At 36.2% G+C, this 19620-nt stretch overlaps 2 protein-coding genes across 2 annotated transcripts in view; one reads left to right on the top strand and one right to left on the bottom strand.

Annotated features, from left to right (window-relative positions):
- mctp1a (multiple C2 domains, transmembrane 1a) overlaps positions 1 to 3661 on the bottom strand; it is a 229609-nt gene extending 225948 nt beyond the window's left edge. The window contains exon 1 of the mRNA XM_052106496.1: positions 3158 to 3661. Within this exon, the coding sequence (XP_051962456.1) occupies positions 3158 to 3661 (504 nt within the window). The remainder of the gene's footprint in view (positions 1 to 3157) is intronic.
- Positions 3662 to 6638: 2977 nt separating this feature from the next.
- Positions 6639 to 19567, top strand: fam81b (family with sequence similarity 81 member B). The gene is made up of 8 exons (XM_052111882.1): positions 6639 to 6715; positions 7329 to 7536; positions 9242 to 9360; positions 10996 to 11125; positions 12621 to 12727; positions 18041 to 18176; positions 18413 to 18608; positions 19239 to 19567. Exons 1-8 carry the CDS (start codon positions 6672 to 6674, stop codon positions 19370 to 19372), a joined length of 1074 nt encoding a protein of 357 aa, XP_051967842.1. The 5' UTR covers positions 6639 to 6671; the 3' UTR covers positions 19373 to 19567.
- Positions 19568 to 19620: the final 53 nt, after the last annotated feature.

Here is a 19620-nt window from a genome sequence, read left to right as displayed (position 1 = left end):
AGAGATGGGACATCTGAGTTGGCAGATAAGATAAATCCATTGAAGGTTTTCAGTGTTGCATGTTAACATTTTGAAAGTCTAAAAAGTCATCCATAAGGCTCCAGTTAAATCCATACCTTCAGAAGTGATATATGTGTGGGTGAGAAACAGATCAATATTTAAGTCCTTTTTTAAAATAAATCCCCATTTTCACATTCTTTTCTTTTGTTCGCATTCTTCATGTATATCGCCACCTACTGGGCAGGGAGGTGAATTTATAGTAAAAAGGACATTAATATTGATCTGTTTCTCACCCACACCTATTATATAACTTCAGAAGACATGGCTTTAACCACTGGAGTAATATGATTACTTCAATGTTGCCTTTATGTGCTTTTTGGACATTCAAAGTTCTGGCCACCATTCACCTGCATTGTAAGGATCAACAGAGCTGAAATATTCTTCTAAAAATCTATGTCTGTGTTCTTTAGTAAACCAACAGTAGAACAAAAGCTGTAAAGATGTCTGCGCCAAATACTGAAAGAGTTTATATTTCCTAGTAGCTTTGGTGCACAAGCTCATAAAATCATATAATAGTTCAAAAGAGAGGGGAAGCCCACACACAATGTGTAGAAATAGTCTTACAATTTTTTTGTTTATTGAGAGACCAAAAAGTGCAAAAGTGCAAAAAGAGCTCAGTGCAAAGACAAAATGATTTTGAATTACATTGTCATCAGTGTCCTATTAACAATAGCATGCCTGATTCCATTTATAAGATGGAGTATTTACCACAGTTGTCTTAATAGAATAGAATTGAAAATAAATGTTTGCTAAATGTTATAGACATATATTGCCTCTTTATATGGTATACCAGCATTCACATATTATTAAAGTAACAAAGACAAGTTATCAAGATATATTTCAGGAGAGAGATAAGGACACAAATTACACACATGTTACATTTAATTACACAAATTACACACATAGTTACTATTTCCAAAAGTAAAAAGTACATAGTTATATTTACAAATATACCATGATTCAAATCATAAGCATGTGCAAATAGAGATGTGTCATAATAAACCTATAGAAAACAAATTTTCATTCATTCCCTGGGGATGAAAGATTAGAAAGAAAGAGCATCATCTAGCCACTGAGTTGAAATTGTTAATACAATTTTACTACCTCTGTCTCAAAATCCAATTCCGTAATACAGATACGCTTTACTCTCAAAAAATGTGTGTATGATAAACTCTTTTTTTTAAATATGTTTGTAAAGATGTAAATATGTCAAAATAAAGTTTTTGTCAGTGGGTTTTGTATATAATGTTGTATATAGTGATCTAAAATGCAGACGGACTCATGTATCCAAAAAGGATACTGAATTTGGGTCTATTTCCGCAAAAAAAGTCCTCAAAGTTTTCTATAGATCCCCTGAAAATGCAAAAACTTCATTGACGTATCTTTTCAACATCAAAATGTATTTGGAAAAAGGGTAATTATTAAAAAAAAATTATGTCTAGAAAACCCATAAACAAACAGGCATAGTCTGGGGAGAATTTTTAACCTGCTCCCTGTTTCTGCAGATAATAGTGATCCTCAAATAAGAAATAATTACTGAAAAGAGGCATGGATGTCATGTCAAGAATAAAATTAGACAGTGGAGTTTTATCAGTTCTAGAGTCAAGGAAAATCTCAAGAGCTTCCAAAACCCATATCATGCTGGTATATCATGTTGTTATATAAAGAAACAACATCTAATGTGACCAGAAAGACATTTGCATCACAACCGTCAAAGTTAACATCTTTTAGCTGTTGTATAAAATCACCCGTATCCTTCAAATAAGGTGGAAGTTGTTCCAACTAAGGTTTAAGATTCCAATCGACATAATGAGAAATGGGTTCCAAAAGACTTTCATTGGAAGCCACTATAGCATGACCAGGAGGATGAATTAAAGATGTATGAACTTTAGGCAAGACACACATGACAGGAGTTACCAGAAAATCCTTAATAAGATACTTCAATTCCACTGAGCTAATTAAACTTTTATCACATGCATCATGCAAAAAGGCATCAATCTCTTTTTTGAAAAGCGAAGTTGGAGTTGAGTCCAATTTCATGTAACAGATATCATTTGAAAGTTGTGATTTTAATTTCAGCGATATAGTCCTTTTTATCCATTAGAACCAAACCCCTGCCCTTATCGGCAGGTTTCATTACATTGTGTTTCTTTTGAAGCTGCATCCAAAGTCTGTTGTTCTTTCAAGCTACAATGCTCCGGCTTGGGTATCTTCAGAGTTTTATCAATATCCGCATCAACCAAATTGCTAAAAGTTTTTAACTGTATTAACAGGAGGGCAAAAATAAGTTGAGCTGTAAAGGATTTATTCCCAGACATTGGCTGATCTTGTCTCATCAACATCTTTATAGTAAAAGTATTTCAATTTCTTGGATCTATAGAATTTAAACATTTAAGCTGAAATTGATCTGTAGAGGGACATAAGACAAGCCTTTGTTGAGCAGTTGTTGTTCTGCAGTAGAGGGGCATGGTGTTGGAAAATTGAAGACTACGTTCATATCTTGCATATTCTCCTCAAATGACTCAAGGCCCTTGCGTCCATCTAAAGCACATCCCTTTTTGGCCTCTCAAAAAACTTTTTTATAAAACTTTTTTTTTTTATAGACTTATTCAACACAATGTGTGCGAGTTTCCCCTCTCTTTTAAGCTGTGTTCTGTAGTGGAAAGAAACATCTTAGATGGCATGAGAGTGAGTAAATTATGAGATAGTTCACCCCAAATTTAAAATGATCAATTTAAGTGGGGTTTAATCACCATAAAGCTTTCTAGGGCCACTGTGTGTAATATAATATGATAAAAGAAAAAAAATGTGATGTTATTTAGGAATTAAGTTAGTGCTTAGCCAAGGAGTACACAAGAGGTGCATCAGCACCACACATTGGCAGCTCAGCCAACCTGTTCTAATGACCAACCAATATTCAATATCACTGCATCACTGACGGTTCGTTAACGAGGAAACTGTCTGTTCATGAATAAACCACAGTGGTGAAATGTCAAGTGTCTGTTTTAAAGCTCAACAGCTATACATACAAATGCATGACGTCAAAAAATATCACTTTTCTGGTCACCTTGTATTTAAAAACAACTCTCACACTTACCAGATCACTGGCGTTTTTAGAGAGCTCATCCTCACTGGATGCTGCTGAATGCACCACCAGCTTCTCGAAGCACGTCGAGCCCAAGGACGAGCTCTTCTGCTGGGACATCATCGCCAGATGAGACACGAGCAGCTTCGGGCTCCCGTGCGCGGATACGGAAATCTCCGGTTTACTGACTGATGCTCCATCAACAGCGGCCAGCGGTGATGTCCCGAGCCCTTTACTGGCGCTCGAGTCCGGCTGGTCGCTTCCAAAAGACGGTGGAGTTGAGCTCCACAGATTGGGTTGCGAGGACGAGAAGACCCGATCCAGGACCTGCTTTTTCTTTCTTTTAAACATCCACAATCCGCTTTCTTTTTTATCATCCCCGCTGCGTCGTTCGGAGCCCAGTTTGGGGCTTAAAAACGGTTTGGTCTTCTCCTGGAAATTCCTCCACATCCTCTGCTGGTAGGATGTTGATTGCGGGTCTTTGGCACTCTCATCCTCCTTGTGCTTCTCCTCCATAGTTCCCGTCCTGCAGCAGTAGCAGCGGCAGCAGGCAGTCAGCGAGCGGAGCGTTAATAACACTGAAGAGCGCACACGAGCACACGGGAGCGCGTCCCCTCGATCACACTTGACACTCGGGCACTTACAACACATGCACTCTCTATAATAACGCTACAAGTCACATTGCTGAAAGGTTATTGTGACGACGATATTTCAAATGACTAACAGTGAGATAAACTCAACGATGCGTACGCACGTGAAGCTTGATGTAGACTATAAACTAAAACTGATTTTCAAATCATTTATTTTTAATAGGCATTTAGCTGAAACCTTGGAGTGATAGAAATCCGAAGAGTACACCAACAAGTGCTACTTGGGAAGTAAGCGAAAATGTCCGTTAGATTCACTCTTTAATTACGTTAATAACTTAAGCAGCAAGAAAAACGCAGTAAATAATGATCGAGCAGAGATACGCCTACTCTGGTCAAAAGATGTTATTATGGGCAATCTGGACTTGCCTGTCTAACTGTTATCATATGTATTGATAACAGTTAGACTACTGTATATTATATATACATAATGATCTGGACTTGCTTGTCCAAGTTGTTTATCAAGTAGGCCAACAAACAATATAGGTTACATAAATTACATATATTTATACATTATATTATAAATATATTTAATCCAGTATGGTTTGGATTGGTTTTGACTAAACCGAATCTGGACTTGCCTGTCCAATTTATCAAGTTCATGGAATATACAGTATGTTATATAAATTGCACATATTATATATGTTTTATATTATTTATACATAATATAAAACATATTATATATGTTTTATATTATGTATACATTTAATCCATACTGGTTTGGTTTTGGCTAAACAAAGTCTGGACTTGCCTGTCTAACATGTTTTTCAAGTTAAAAAAATATAGGTTATATAAATTGTACAAATTATATGCATATATATATATATATATATATATATATATATATATATATATATATATATATATATATATACACACACACACACACACACACACACAGTGATGGGTTAATTACTTTTGAAATGTATTCCACTACAGATTACAGAATACATGCTGTAAAATGTCATTTGTAATGTATTTTGTTAGATTAGTCAAAGTCAGTAACGTATTCTAAATACTTTGGATTACTTCTTCATCACTGGCAGATTTATTCACTTGTTTTGACTATAAAAACTCTGCCAGAACAGTAAGACAAAATGCACATGTTAAAAATAAATTATCTGAAAAACCTAAATATCTTATGCAGTGTTGTTTTTAAAACAAGATAAATCAAACTTTGAAGCTCCAAGAAGCACAAAGAGGCAGCTTAAAAGTAATCCATAAGCCTCCAGTGGTTAAATACATGTCTTTTGAAGCAATTTAATAATGTTTTATGTAATAACAAACCAAAAAGTAACACCTTTTCTACTATAAATCTTGACAACTGCAGTCTCCTTGGCGATCATGATTTAAATAAAGATACACTTCCTAGTGCTTGACGCATATGCAGAGCACTAGATGGTGCTGGGAAGTGTCTAGAGACTGCAAAGGCAAGTTGTACAGTAAAAAATGTGTTATATTTTTGGTCTGTTCTCACCCAAAATCCATTGGATTGCTTCAGAAGACAACTGGAGTCATTTAAATTGTATGCTACATTTCTGTGCTTTTTTTAGCTTAAATGTTGGTCACCATTCACTTGCAATGTATGGAGATACATAACTGAGATGTTCTTCTAAAAATCATAGTTTTTGTTCAGCAGAAGAAAGTCATACACATCTGGGATAGCATGAGGGTGAGAGAAGTTAAATTTTTGAGTGAACTATCCTTTGAACAATCCTGCAAGAACATACTCTTGATATAACAAGATTACTTTTATGTTCTTATTCTTAATATAATGCACAGATATAATAGATTCATCGTTGAGTCAGATGGGGAGAAAGGTGGATTTCATTAGAACAATACACTGCTTTGTTTGTGTGTCTATACCTACCTAAGTCACAATTAGATTGAGCTTTAATGTCTTGTTTTTGCTCTGTGGATTTTATGAACAAGTTGATGCTTATGGTCAAAGAGTAGAAAGGAAGATAATGTGTTAACAATAGTTTTGCATTTTTAAGCTGAGCTCAGAGATTTATGGCCATGGTATCGATTTTAAAGTGAAGGCAAAGCCAAGACGATCCCACCCACAAAAAACCCACGCATTTGTCCTTTTCAAGACAGTAAAATGTTTAATATTATTGAATCATATCTCTAAAGGTTTTAACGTTTCATGTAAGGTTCTAATTGGTACAGAACATCACTGTGATGTTTGAACATGTGGTAAATATAACTTGATTTTACATACAGCACGTTACAGTTACAGGAAGTTAGTTTAATTTCCCTAAAGAAACCATTGCCACTCAGGGTTGAAACAGATATATTGAGTACACATTTGCTATTGCATAATAGAAGTGTTACAATTCTCAGAAGGGAAAACAGTAATGGTACTCTTGCCAAAGCCCATGAGGATATTAGGAGTCTAAGATTTTTCAACACTTAATTATGCTTCTTTTCAAATTAGCATTCTAAAGCTGCTTTTAGCCATTTGGCCTAGTGATAAATTCAGCAAAGCAATGCTGCCATCCTTTGCAGAGAAGCAAGGCAATTCATTTGAATACCCATATTATACCTTTACTCGTGTCACATGTAAAAGTACTTGGAAGAACATCAATAAGTTGAATTATATGAATTGCAAAGTACAATCAGCACTTTCTTGTAGTCAAGTGCAAATATACACACCCCTCTCTTACTGTGTGTCATGGTAGCTAAGAGATCGATGTAAACAAACAGACTCCAGAAAAGTAAATCAGACTACAGGGAAACAATTGACAAGTAAGTCTGCAGATTTACTTTGCATCTAAATCATTATAAATCATAAAGCTTATAATTGAAGCTTCTCAAAAAATAAAGTCCATTGTAGTCTACTGCAGTTCACAGAGATCCTGTAAGAAAAAGGAGGCATGTCGCATGAGACAGCATTGCAGCCTTACCCACCTCAAGAAAAGTAAGTCTATACACAGGGAATTTAGAACACCTAAGAGGCAAATTGTCAAGTTGTCTCACTTTTGCTGAAAAACAAAAAGGCTTAGTCAATGGGATTCACCTCTATTAGATGAGTACTTAATTCATGAGATCATCAGGATGAAACAGGACTTGGAGGCAGCTAATCAATAGTTGGTGTTGTTTGCTGGAGCCCTTGACTCACGTTTACAACATTTAATGCAATGTAGAAGAAACACTGATGAGGATGCCACTATGTTCTTCTAGCTTCAAAGAACATTTGGACCTGTTATATTGAGCAGTTTTCAAAGTAGGTTTAATAGGTTCTTTTACAAAGTATTTTCAGTCTGAAAAATCAAAGTAATAATTTTTGACCACATCAATAAGTTCATTACTTTTAAAGGGCTCTTTAAAGGGCTTTAAAAGAGGTATATGTTTTACAGGGATTCCCTTTGATAAAGAGTTACTTTGTTCAAAAGCACATGGCTTGTGCATTTGAAAATCAATATCTTCACTGCCAAATTGCTTTGCTTTAATGTTTAAAGACCTAAAGCAGGCAAAAAGAGACATAAGCAAATGAGAACACATTGTCTGTCTTGTTTGTTTTTGTTGTGTAGGTCAGGATATTTGGAGGGTCGAATGTCCAATCAAGATCGCACTCTAAGCACTCTACTGGAACAGGCCTTTAAGATCAAGGATGATATGGTGTCCGGTTTGCATGCTGCTCAAAGTTCAGTCCTGATGGAATCATCTGCTAGAAAACTACTGGAAAGCCACATTCAGACCATAACTCACATTGTCAAACAGCTCAGCAAGAACATCCAGGTGCAAAAGCAACGATAAAAGCTGACATGAATGAAAAACTCACTTAATAACCAGATCAGTACTGTTGAGTCATACTCATCATTACCATAAATACAGTGGCTGTAGGTAAAGAATTAGTAGGTAAAGGATAAGTTAGTAGTGAGTAAAAGATAATGCACAGTCAGTCAATATTAGAAAAAAGGAAAAAGGTTTTGTTTTGTCCTAAGTGGTTTATTTTATTAGCTGATTGTATATTTTTCATATAATTACCTAGATACTTAATAAATTAAATAAATGGAAATTACATTTTGATTTGAGTTGCTATTATTTTATTATGTGAGAAAGAGACTGTGGAGAGATACAAGAGACATTAAACCAGTATAGTGTCGAGATTGTTTGCTAGGGACAATGACAACAAAAACATTTGACAGCAGAATGTAATCAAGTATTCCAGAGTAATTCAATAAGGCTCAATTCCCATCTGTTATACCCATCTTAATATCCATTATTTTAGCAAGTTCATTTCAAATATCTGGTGAAATGTATATTACCACAGGGATTGTTTGTTTCTGTTGTGTTAAAGGTGTTAAAGTGATGGTTCACCCAAAAATAAAAATTCTCATAATTTACTCACCCTCATGCCATCCCAGATGTGTATGAATTTATGTCTTCTACTGAACACAAAAGAAGAGTTTTAGAAAAATATCTCAGCTCTTTTGGTCCATAAAATGCAAGTACATGTTGGCCAGAACTTTGCAGGTCCAAACAAAATATTAAGGCCACATACAAGTAATCCATAAGACTCCAGTGGTTAAATCCATGTCATCAGAAGCAAAATCATAGGTGTGGGTGAGAAGCAGCTCAATATTTTATATATTATATTCCTTTTTACTATAAATCTCCACTTTCACTTTCTTCTTTTGTTTTTGACGCATCATATTATTTGTGCATATCGCCACCTACTGGGCAGGGAGGAAACGGAAAAAGGACTTAACCTTACAGTGAAAAAGGACTTAACCTTTCCTTGGCCTAGCAGATTTTTCAGACCCATTTAAAACATTTAGATCTGTTTCTCACCCACTTCCAATTGGGATCGAATGAGGGTGAGTAAATGATGGGAGAATTAAAATTTTGGGGTGAACTAGCGCTTTAAATGTTTCTCTCTATACATCTCAGATAAGTCTAAGCTCATTACAATGATACAATGTTACATCAATTACAGCTACAATCAAAGCATCTAAAATCATTACACTTGTGCCTTAAAAGCCAAAAAATTTAGAAAAAAAAATGAGCAAGGGGCATTTTTTGGGAAGATGCCAACAGAACCATTTTACTGATTGGATACATTATGCAGAACATGCATAAAAAAAAAAAAATGAATCAAATAAATCAAAACCCAGTAGTCACTGCAGACAGAATGAGGCTTTTCAGTCTCAGCATAGTGATGGCATAAAAATGTTGACTTGTTTATCAATTAAAAAATTAGGAATCTGGTAAAAGCTTTTGTTAAACCATGTCAATCTGTCCATCTAAAATGACAAAAATGTGATTGTACTATAGGTACATTCTTCACACAGAAGCTAACAACAATTTAAATAATCACTTCTGCATTATAACAGGAAATTACTGAGGTCTGTCAAATTGCGATAGCTGTGACTGACCTGCTGATATGACCAATCATACTGTTCCATGACCACCAGGCAAGAACTATCTACTGTCTTCCCAGGTTCTGGAAACACAGATTATTGAGAGAGACCACCTTACTGCAGGGACGACATTTGCAGTGAAGAGCTTGGATCACAAAAATGTGACTGGTATTGGGGATCTCAGAGGCAGAGTGGCAAGGTTGTAGTATACAAAATTATGCATACTTCACATAAAACATTCATAGAAAAATTACAAGGTGTCAGTGTAAATCCAAGATGACACAAAATACAAAAGTTACTCTCTGCACCTTTAAATTGTTATCTACCCAACACTGCAAATGCATGCGCAAATCCACACTTAAGAATAACATTAAAGGCACCAAAACTATGAAATTGCACAAATACTATTTGTCAAACATCGGAATGGGAATATTAACCAAAATTGTTAATTCAAAACTATCTAAAATGTATCAACCTGGGATTATTTTCAACAATGGGAATACAGTATTGATGGAGTTCCCTATGTATAATGGCTACTTGTTGGCTGCTTTTTATTAAAATCAAAAGCTTTTGGAAAGAAATTCTTACATAGACAGAATTTATATCTGTCTGTACAACTAATTTATAGACCTTATTTAAAGGAATAGTTCACACATAAATGAAAATTCTCTCATCATCTACTCACATTCATCCAATCCCAGATGTGTATTACTTTCTTTATTCTGCAGAAAACATGCAAAGATTTTAGAAGAATATCTCAGCTTTAGAGCTCCAGTCTTTTAATATATGTCTTCTGAAGCAATGCAATCATTTTGGGGAATAAACCGAATATTTCAATCCTTTTTTACTTTAAATTTGATAGTTCCCTTTCAGAATATGAAGACATATATTAACAGTAAAATCACATTGCTTCTGAAGACATAGATTTAACCACTGGAATCGTTTGGATTACTTTTATGCTGCTTTTATATGCTTTTTTGAGCTTAAAGTTCTGCTCAACATTCACTTGCATTGTATGGACCTACAGAGCTAAGATATTCTTCTAAAAATCTTCGTTTGTGTTCCGCAAAAGAAAGTCATACACATCTGGCATGGCATGAGGGTGAGTAAACGATGAGAGAATTACATTTTTGGGTGAAATATCCCTTTAAGGTAATTTAAAACTTATTTAAATTCAGTCGTATGTTTAGAATTTAGACTGGTTAGGACATTGTGTACCTACACTCTCACATGCCCTCTGTCCCACACAGCTAGCGCTAAGATAAATGCTCTATTTTTGGAAATGTGTATTACACATCCCAGCATGCCTTGATTAGAAACTGAAAGTATACAATTACACTGACTGTACTATTAGAGTGATTTACGAATTATTGTGACAAGTGTCCGATAACTTAAATGAGATTTTATAACAATGACGTTGAAAATGAGATGTTCATTCAAGTGTAAAGCACAATATTTATATCTAAATTAGTCTGAAAATAGACAGAGGGAGCAGAGAGTCAACAGTGCCTTACAGGCAAAGACACAGTTGGCTAAGCATGAGAACATGAACTGACTGAGTTGTTTGCTGGCTGCATGACCCATGACTCTTCTCTTCTCTGACCATAAGACAATATCCACCCATTCCCCTTCCACATTAACAGTAAATATACTCATTAACACATCTGGAATGAGAGGGATCTAAAATATTTTTTTCTTTAGGGCACAATCAAGATTTATGAGGTGTTACGTCTATATCTTTTGCCATCTTCTACTATATAAACCAAACCAGCTTTAAATGCATAGTAATAGTAGTTGTCTTACATAAGTTTGTCTTAAAATACTTTGTGCTTAGGTGTGATGCTAGTATTGCTAAACTGTCAGCTGATGTTGGTGCTGGTGGATGGGACATCCTGAAACTTCAAAAAGAAGTGAGTGAGTTGCGTTCTGGGCTGGAACTGAAGCTGAGAGACATGGAGCTCAAGGTGAGGCATAGTGAGCAGACCATTGCAAGTGTGTGATAGTTCATACTTAAATGAATAGTTGTGCCAAAAAATACAATTATTTTGTCATCTACACACCCTCATGCCACCCCAGATGTGTATGACTTTCTTTCTGAAGCAGAACACAAACTAAGATTTTTGGAAGAATATTTCAGCTTAGTGGGACCTTGCAATACAATTGAAAGGATGCCTAATTTTTGAATCTCCAAAAAGCACATATCCATCATAAACGACTCCAGTGAATTAATTAATTAATTAATTAATTAATGTCTTCTAAAGCTAAATGCTAGCTGTAAGAAATATATAAATATTTAAAACTTCTTTTAAATAAAAATGTTTGCTTCTTGACAGCTCATTGATGATGGTGGATTTCAAACTGCTTCTCACATGATATAAGCACATAAGCCTCTTCGGCATAGATATTTATACATGGATGCATTATTAGCAGCTGTTCCTTTGGACCACATTAATGTTTTCACTCAAAAGCAGTTTATGCAGTGGTCTGAGCAAGGAGCTCAGTCTGAGGCATCTCCTCCATTCACTTGAATTAAAACCAATTCAGACTGTTTTCCTTGTTGCCCGTTCCAAGATGGAGCCGCAGTTGACAGTTCCAAACCAGCCAAATGAGGAATCTTTGTATGAATATCTTTGCTCATCTATTGTAAACACACTGCGCTTCCATATTTTTCCAAAGCGCTTATGTCACACGAGGGTCTGCCTGACCTTGACCCTTATGAATTTTAGAAAAATAAAGTTTTAAAAATGGATCTAATCCTTATACAAACATAGCGTTTCACTTAAGAAGACATTAATTAATGTACTGGAGTCATGTGGATTACTGTTATGATGCTGTATGTGCTTTTTTGAGTTTCAAAAATGTGGCACCCCTTCACTTGCATTGTGTGTGTATATATATATATACATATATATATATGCACACACATTCTGTCTTGGTCACAAAATGTTTTTGCTTATGCCTCGTATGTAGAATGTTTTGTTTTTGGACATTTACCACGGTAGTGCCATGGTATTCTTTGAAGTATATATATATATATATATACAGTATATATATCAATCATCAGCCGTAGAACACATCTCTCTTTTCCACTGGTGAAATTGCAGAGTTGTTATCCAAATAAACTGGAGTCCATGGCATGGCATGGCTCACCACCTTAACAATAAATCACATTGATTACGGTCACCTGCCACCATAAAAGTAATTGAAAATGAAAGGGGACTAGCACCTGTGTCAAATGCATATGGGAAAACTAGCTCTGCTCGCCATGCACACTGATGACAAAACATACCAATATGCATGATTTGCAATAAGGAAGAAAATTATGTGTTATTGTATATACGTTTTTAGCCAGCATAGTGTGGTAGTGTTTAGACCTACAGAAAGAAAATGAAAATAAGTGAAGTAGATGTGATGGTGAGCTTTGATGAGTTTATTATTGTTAGTTATTTGTTTTCTCAGCTGTTTCGGGAAATAGGAAAACTAGATACCTCACTTTCAGAAATGTTGATCTCTCAGAGGAATGTCACTGGACTCTTACAGAAGGAAATGCAACAACTGGAAGAAAAGTAAGAGGGTTTCCCATTACTAAATATATTGAATATTGTAAGAGCAACAAATTGTGCAAAAATCAAATGAGACAGTTCAGTATACAGTTAGCTTGTATAAAGAGTTTGTGAGAAAATATAAATAATGAGAAAATTAATAATATAGACTTGCATCAGGAACATTACTGATTATGTACATACCTATTTCAAAACTTAAAAAAGCATCACTATTACTGTTGTTCATATTTCAAGTAACGGATTTGAAAGGGGAAAAAATCCCATACATTTACATTGAAGGACGAACCCGCACCATATATAGGGGCCAGCAGCCTTGTAAAAACCCTTAGTGACATTACCCTTTCTTATTACTAAGGGTTTCATTAATGTAAGAGGTTTCTTGAAACTTGGTCCATAATATCATAGATATAGATTAAGTTGAATAAAAGAACCTCAAAGAAGACCAGCTTGACACTTAGGGTGGGGGTCTTTTCACTTGACCCAGTAAGCCAGCAGCCAGCCTGTACACCATAACAATCATGTTGCATCCAAACAAACAAAATACTTAAAGTATTTCTAGCAATTCAGTCCACTGGCGGCCATCTTTGGAACACTTCCGGGAAGCTTTTTCCAATCATGAAAGTGTAGCTCATATTTACTTGAATGGGGAATGATTTCAAATCAACAGTCAAATCTGACAACACTAGAATCATAAATTGTCCTTCTTTACCTCAGATTATGCAAATAAAATGTAAAAAAATCCTGGCTTGTATAGCTAATGCGCGTTCTCGAGTTGATTGACAGGCAATGTCTGTATCTAAAATGTTATTGGCTCTTTTACCTTTAAGGCAGGACTTTCTTTCTACATCCATTGACCTTTAGGTGTTCCAATTTCGCCCATTCAGTTTAACAGAAGTGGCCCATCTCTGCTAAATACTCTCTGGTACGAATCACATGGTAACACTAAAAACCATTTCATTCAAATTCTTCAACAACCACCCACAACACCCTATTACATTGTGACATATAGAGTACAATATGGTTTGGGCTGCTGTAGCACCACAATTACATTTTTAAAAATAAGCATTAGGCTGAAAAAAAAACATTAAGATTTTTTTTCTTGTGAAGACTTGACAGACCTGACATCTGATAATACAATGCTTTCCTAAAGGCCAACTCAATCGAATCTGCTGTCATGAGGATTTGTTCAGATGAGGACTTATGTACATTGTGAAGATGTACATAAGTCCTTCACATTGTGAAGAACAGCTCCCAGGGGAGCTCAGTGACTCACCAGATAGGGCTCCAAATAGTGCAATTGCCAGTCTACAGTATATGCAGCCACATGAGCCATCATGGCATGAGCAAGGTGACTGCTCTATATGACAGTATTAGCTCCTAACTATGCAATGTGGAGCACAGGTGGCAGTTTTTGTGTGCTGAAATAGAGCCTTGCCCATTAGCCCAGTGGAAAAACATATTTTCATAGTGTGACAAAATCAAAGCAATTGGCTGGCAATGCTTCCAGTGTTATGTAATAGTGGTGAGCTTTCACAAAGTCTCATGAAGAGCACCATATGGACAAAAGAAAAACACACACATAAAAAAGCATCTAGAAACTACAACTCTTAAATCATATATATATACAGGGTTGGGGATTACAGGAATACATGTAACAGGATTGCGTATTTAAAATACAAAATATTATTAACTGTATTCCACTAGAGTTACAATTTAAATCATTGATAATCAGAATACAGTTAAATATAAAAAGTATTTTGATTACTAAAGAGATTACTTTTTATTATCATTTGTTTCAATTCATATTTTGTTTATTCAGTTGGAAAACATCAATATGAACGATGCGATCAGAGGAGCGTTTCAAGAGCGGTGAAACACTTTCTTATAAGCAGCCATATCACCCTGCAGCTCTTGAGTGGTTGCCCACTAAAGCTAAGTAGGGTTGAGCCTAGCCAGCACCTGGATGGGAGACCTCCTGGGGAAAACCAAGGTTGCTGCTGGAAGTAGTATTAGGAATACATTTTACAGCATGTATTCTGTAGTGGAATACATTTCAAAAGTAAACCTCCCAACCCTGCATACATATATATATATATATATATATATATATATACACACACACACACATATACCTATATATATATATATACACACATATATATATATATATATATATATATATATATATATATATATATATATATATATATATAAATAACTTAAATATTTATTGTAAAGGGTTTAAACAATGTTTTCCATGCTTGTTCAATGAACCATTAACAATTAATGAACATGCACCTGTGGAACGGTCTTTAAGACAGCTTACAGACGGCAGGCAATTATGGTCAAAGTTATAAAAACTTAGGACATTAAAGAGACCTTTCTACTTACTCTGAAAAACACATGGAGGCATGAGGACTGCAGATGTGGCTAGGGCCATAAATTGCAATGTCCTTAGTGAGATGCCTAAGACAGCGCTACAGGGAGATAGGAAGGACAGAGGGCCATCCTCACAGTGGCAGACCACGTGTAATAACACCTGCACAGGATCAGTACTTCCGAATATCACACCTGTGGGACAGGTACAGGATGGCAACAACTACTGCCTGAATTACACCAGGAACGCACAATCCCTCCATCAGTGCTCAGACTGTCCACAAAATGCTGAGAAAGGCTGGACTGAGGGCTTGTAGGCCTGTTGTAAGGCAGGTCCTTTCCAGACATCACCGGCAACAATGTCACCTATAGCCACAAACCCACCTTCGCTGGACCAGACAGGACTGGCAAAAAGTGCTCTTCACTGATGAGTTGCAAGTTTGTCTGACCAGGGGTGATGGTCGGACTCACGTTTATCATCGAAGGAATGAACGTTACACTGAGGCCTGTACTCTGGAGTAGGATCGATTTGAAGGAGGAGGGTCTGTCATGGTCTGGGGTGGTGTGTCACAGCATCATCGGACTGAGCATGTCGTCATTGCAGGCAATCTCAACGCTGTGCGTTACAGGGAAGACATCCTCCTTACTCACGTGGTACCCTTCCTGCAGGCTCATCCTGAGATGACCCTCCAGCATGACAATGCAACCAGCCATACTGCTCGTTCTGTGCATGATTTCCTGCAAGACAGGAATGTCAGTGTTCTACCATGACCAGCGAAGAGCTTGGATCTCAATCCCATTGAGCATGTCTGGTACCTGTTGGATCGGAGGGTGAGGGCTAGGGCCATTACCCCCAGAAATGTTCGGGAACTTGCAAGTGCCTTGGTGGAAGAGTGGAGTAACATCTCATAGCAAGAACAGGCAAATCTGATGTAGTCCATTAGGAGGAGATGCACTGCAGTACTTAATGCAGCTGGTGGCCACATCAGATACTAACTGTTACTTTTGACCCCCCCTTTGTTCAGGGACACGTTATTCCATTTCTGTTAGTCACACGTTTGTGAAACTAGTTCAGTCTGTCTTAGTTGTTGAATCTTTTTATGTTCATACAAATATTTACACATGTTAAGTTTGCTGAAAGTAAAAGCAGTTGAAAGTGAGAGGACATTTCTTTTTTGATGAGTTTATATATATATATAACTTCAAAAAATATGCTTATTCCAAAAATGTGACGTTTGAAATCCGCGTTTACATGATATTTGAAATCATTGGGTTACTCTCTACTTGTGATGTCAAAACATACACAGGCATGCACACATTGGATAAGCTGGTACGAACACTGATAAAAGTGTTTACATGCAACACGAAATCGGGGTAATGGGCAAAAATCTATCTATGCTGATATTTGTTTCCTTAAAACTCGACTACGGAAGATTTTTTGGATAAAAATGAACAAACTGCCATTATTGATTGAGTACATAAACAATCAATGTTCACAACAATGTCCTTACCTTACCCCGATTCACTACGGTAAGCCTATACAATTGATTTGTATTTTGAGGTGTCAGGTTTGATTTGGTGTGAAATCGTTGCTTGTGTCATACATCCTTTGTCATTATGTTATTCTGTAAACACAGGAAAGAAGAACCGGCTATCTCATGTTCCGGCTGAAGAAACTTAGTTCAGTTCAGTCAGTCACACTCAGTACAGAACAGTATCAGATGGATGTTTATCTGTTATCGATTTGGCAAAGTAATTTACCTGTTTTAATGCTTGGATGTGTTGTCTGATAGGGTTGTTGAAGCAAATATTGCTTGGTATGCTTGTGAATCGAACATTACTGGTGTTAACTGATCGTGCTGTATCTACGTTGTCGGGGAAGTTACGGTGACATGTTTACTAATATTTATGACTTCTGGTAATTGTTAAATTGCGTATTTAAGCATATTTTGTATATATATTTTATCCCCATCATTATTGATTCACCGTTTTATGTTTTTATGTTACAGTGTTATTGTGTGCATTGTATAGACGTACTATTGTAGTATTACGGTTCACTTGCATTATCAACTGAGACTGTACAATATGATATAATAATAATAAAGTCTTTCATTGAACTCGTATCAGCCATAACACGAGTTTCACCATTTAGATTGAAAAGTATAGTACAATACAAACATTAATAGTAGATAAAACACTTGAATAATCATATAAAAAAATATAATGGTAACTGGAGATGATTGAGTTCCCTGTTCTCTATGTAAAAGCTCTTTGAGTGTAGTGTCAGAAAAGCGCTATAAGTGTACAATTAATTAATTCAAAATATGTAAATAAAGAGTTTTTTTTTTATCTTTTTAAAGATTTTTTATACAGTTTTAAAGTGTTCAATTGTATAACATTATATTAACATGAAAATAGCACGTTATGACTCTGGCTCAGAATAACTCCTAGTCATGATCACACACAGGTCAATAATCATGTGATGTCCAGGTGAGCTCAAATCATGAAATTCACCCATAAAACCAGTGCCGAAAACCGACTCACATAAAAGTGTACTTGTGCAAATTGCTTGCAATTTTAAGTTTCAACCACAGATAGCATAGTGCAGCTTTACCATTTATGACCTTTCTGCGATAAAAAGGAAAATAGTTTGAGCCATTTACATGACCACAAACGTTGTTGGCTTATCAAGCATAATCAGTGCAAGATCGTGTATGTAAACATGCTCCTTGACTAATATAATAACCCCATATTAGTCAGTCTGTTAATATAGGGTCATAAAAATGGCCCACATAACATTTGTTTTAGAGGGGAACTACTCTATTACAGATTCAGTCTCAGAAATTATACCTTTATAACAAGTTATTACAATGTTATTCTAATGTAATGTTGTATGTAAAGTAGTATGCAATACTAGTGTCTGTATGCATTTTTATGTAGGACCTCAAGTGGTCTGAAGGAGGTGGAAGAGGAGACAGTGAGACTCAGGAAGTGGGCAGAGGAGCAGTTGAAATGCACAGTTGAAACACACACACTGAACAGCCAGCAGCTGCACACACTATTGCACGACACAGTGGTAAACAAGCAGCCATATGTGTATGTGTGCATTTCTGTGTAAATAATGAGTGAGCTATGCCACTATGGAACATCATGATTCTCTCTCAGCACTAAAGTAGTGGCCCCATTCCAAATGTCAATAAACTCAAAGAAACAATGGTAACGGAAAAAACTCAATATCAAAACTGATTACCATCCATGATCAATACAATAAGTGATATTTACTGTTTGTAAAATGTGCTCAAATGTGCCAAGGTTGAGGTGGAAGGGAAGCTAAAGGAACACATGGTACTTCTCTCTGGTCATCTGGAGAACATGGAGGCACGGTTGGGAAAGGAACGTTCAGCCGACAAAGTCAAGCGATCTGAGAGCAAAGTCAACAGCAAGATCAGCACTTTGGAGAAGAACTTTAGAGAAGAGCTAGAGCAGATGAGAAGGGAGTACCAGTCTGGTGAGTCTCAAATGTTCATGTGAGGATGACATAAACAAATATACAAAATAAAGCTTTCAACCGGAGTAGATCATCATTCTCTGGTCATATATATTCTTGTACACGACATGTAGCCTGTACACAAGCTTAAGTATGAAATAAGTCATTATGTTTGGTGACTGCACACCACTGATGCTGAACAGTCTTCCAGATCATCAATAAAGGATCACTGCAAACCAACATTTGTTTGAGCTGGTCAGCTTAAATATAATTTCTAGTCTTTTGGAATCTTTTAACATATTTTATTATATACACAGATGTGCTAAACACTTCTAAACCAAGCCTGCTGGCTGCCTTCTAGTTTGGCAGCTTTGTAATTTCTTTTTCAGTTTATAACATTTCCTTCCAACCACACAATTTCAAAGTGTTACTGACTTAATGTTTTCCAAGCACTCAATACAAAACAACCAGCAAAAGCTAAATGAATCAATGTAACTTATAACCTCAATACACCTCCTGGGGCAGACTGAGGGTGGAGGATGCATTATAGATGAGTCAACCAACATATACTTCCTGCCAGAGAGTCAGTGCTTCTAAAAGGCTGGGCCCTTAAAGTTTGAGACAGGTGATCTCTACCATTCTGTTTGTCAGGGTTCCAGGCAGTTCATGATGCCATTGCATCTTTGAGACACATTGGTGACACCAAAGCCAAGCTGGATAAGGTAGAGCTGCAAAGAGATATCAGACAGATCCAGAAAAACGTTTTGGGACTAAAAAAACTCTGAGACATGAGAGGGCTACAGGAGACCTCCTATATGCTGGAATACCAAGTATGATAAGGCAGAATGTGGACAGATGGACAATGCAATCAAACAAGCTCTACATTTGTTTACTAGATTGAAAAAGCATTTCCTGAATTTCTTTAATGCCAATCTCTGAGATAAATCTGTGAGTGAACCATCACAGATAATGCACTTCAGTCATAAAATCCAAGATTAGATATAGAATGACACCATGAAGGGTCAATAATGAC

Source organism: Xyrauchen texanus, chromosome 3 (assembly GCF_025860055.1).
Source record: "Xyrauchen texanus isolate HMW12.3.18 chromosome 3, RBS_HiC_50CHRs, whole genome shotgun sequence".
NCBI classification, from domain to species: domain Eukaryota; kingdom Metazoa; phylum Chordata; class Actinopteri; order Cypriniformes; family Catostomidae; genus Xyrauchen; species Xyrauchen texanus.
This window is presented reverse-complemented; position numbering and strand designations above follow the sequence as displayed.

What these genes read in the sequence shown, in the direction of transcription:
- fam81b (XM_052111882.1), top strand. Translation starts at nt 6,672, where the DNA reads ATGTCGCATGAGACAGCATTGCAGCCTTACCCACCTCAAGAAAA. An exon ending in AGCTCAGCAAGAACATCCAG is followed by an intron (nt 7,537 to 9,241) that starts GTGCAAAAGCAA and finishes CTGTCTTCCCAG; the next exon opens with GTTCTGGAAACACAGATTAT. An exon ending in CTCAGAGGCAGAGTGGCAAG is followed by an intron (nt 9,361 to 10,995) that starts GTTGTAGTATAC and finishes CTTTGTGCTTAG; the next exon opens with GTGTGATGCTAGTATTGCTA.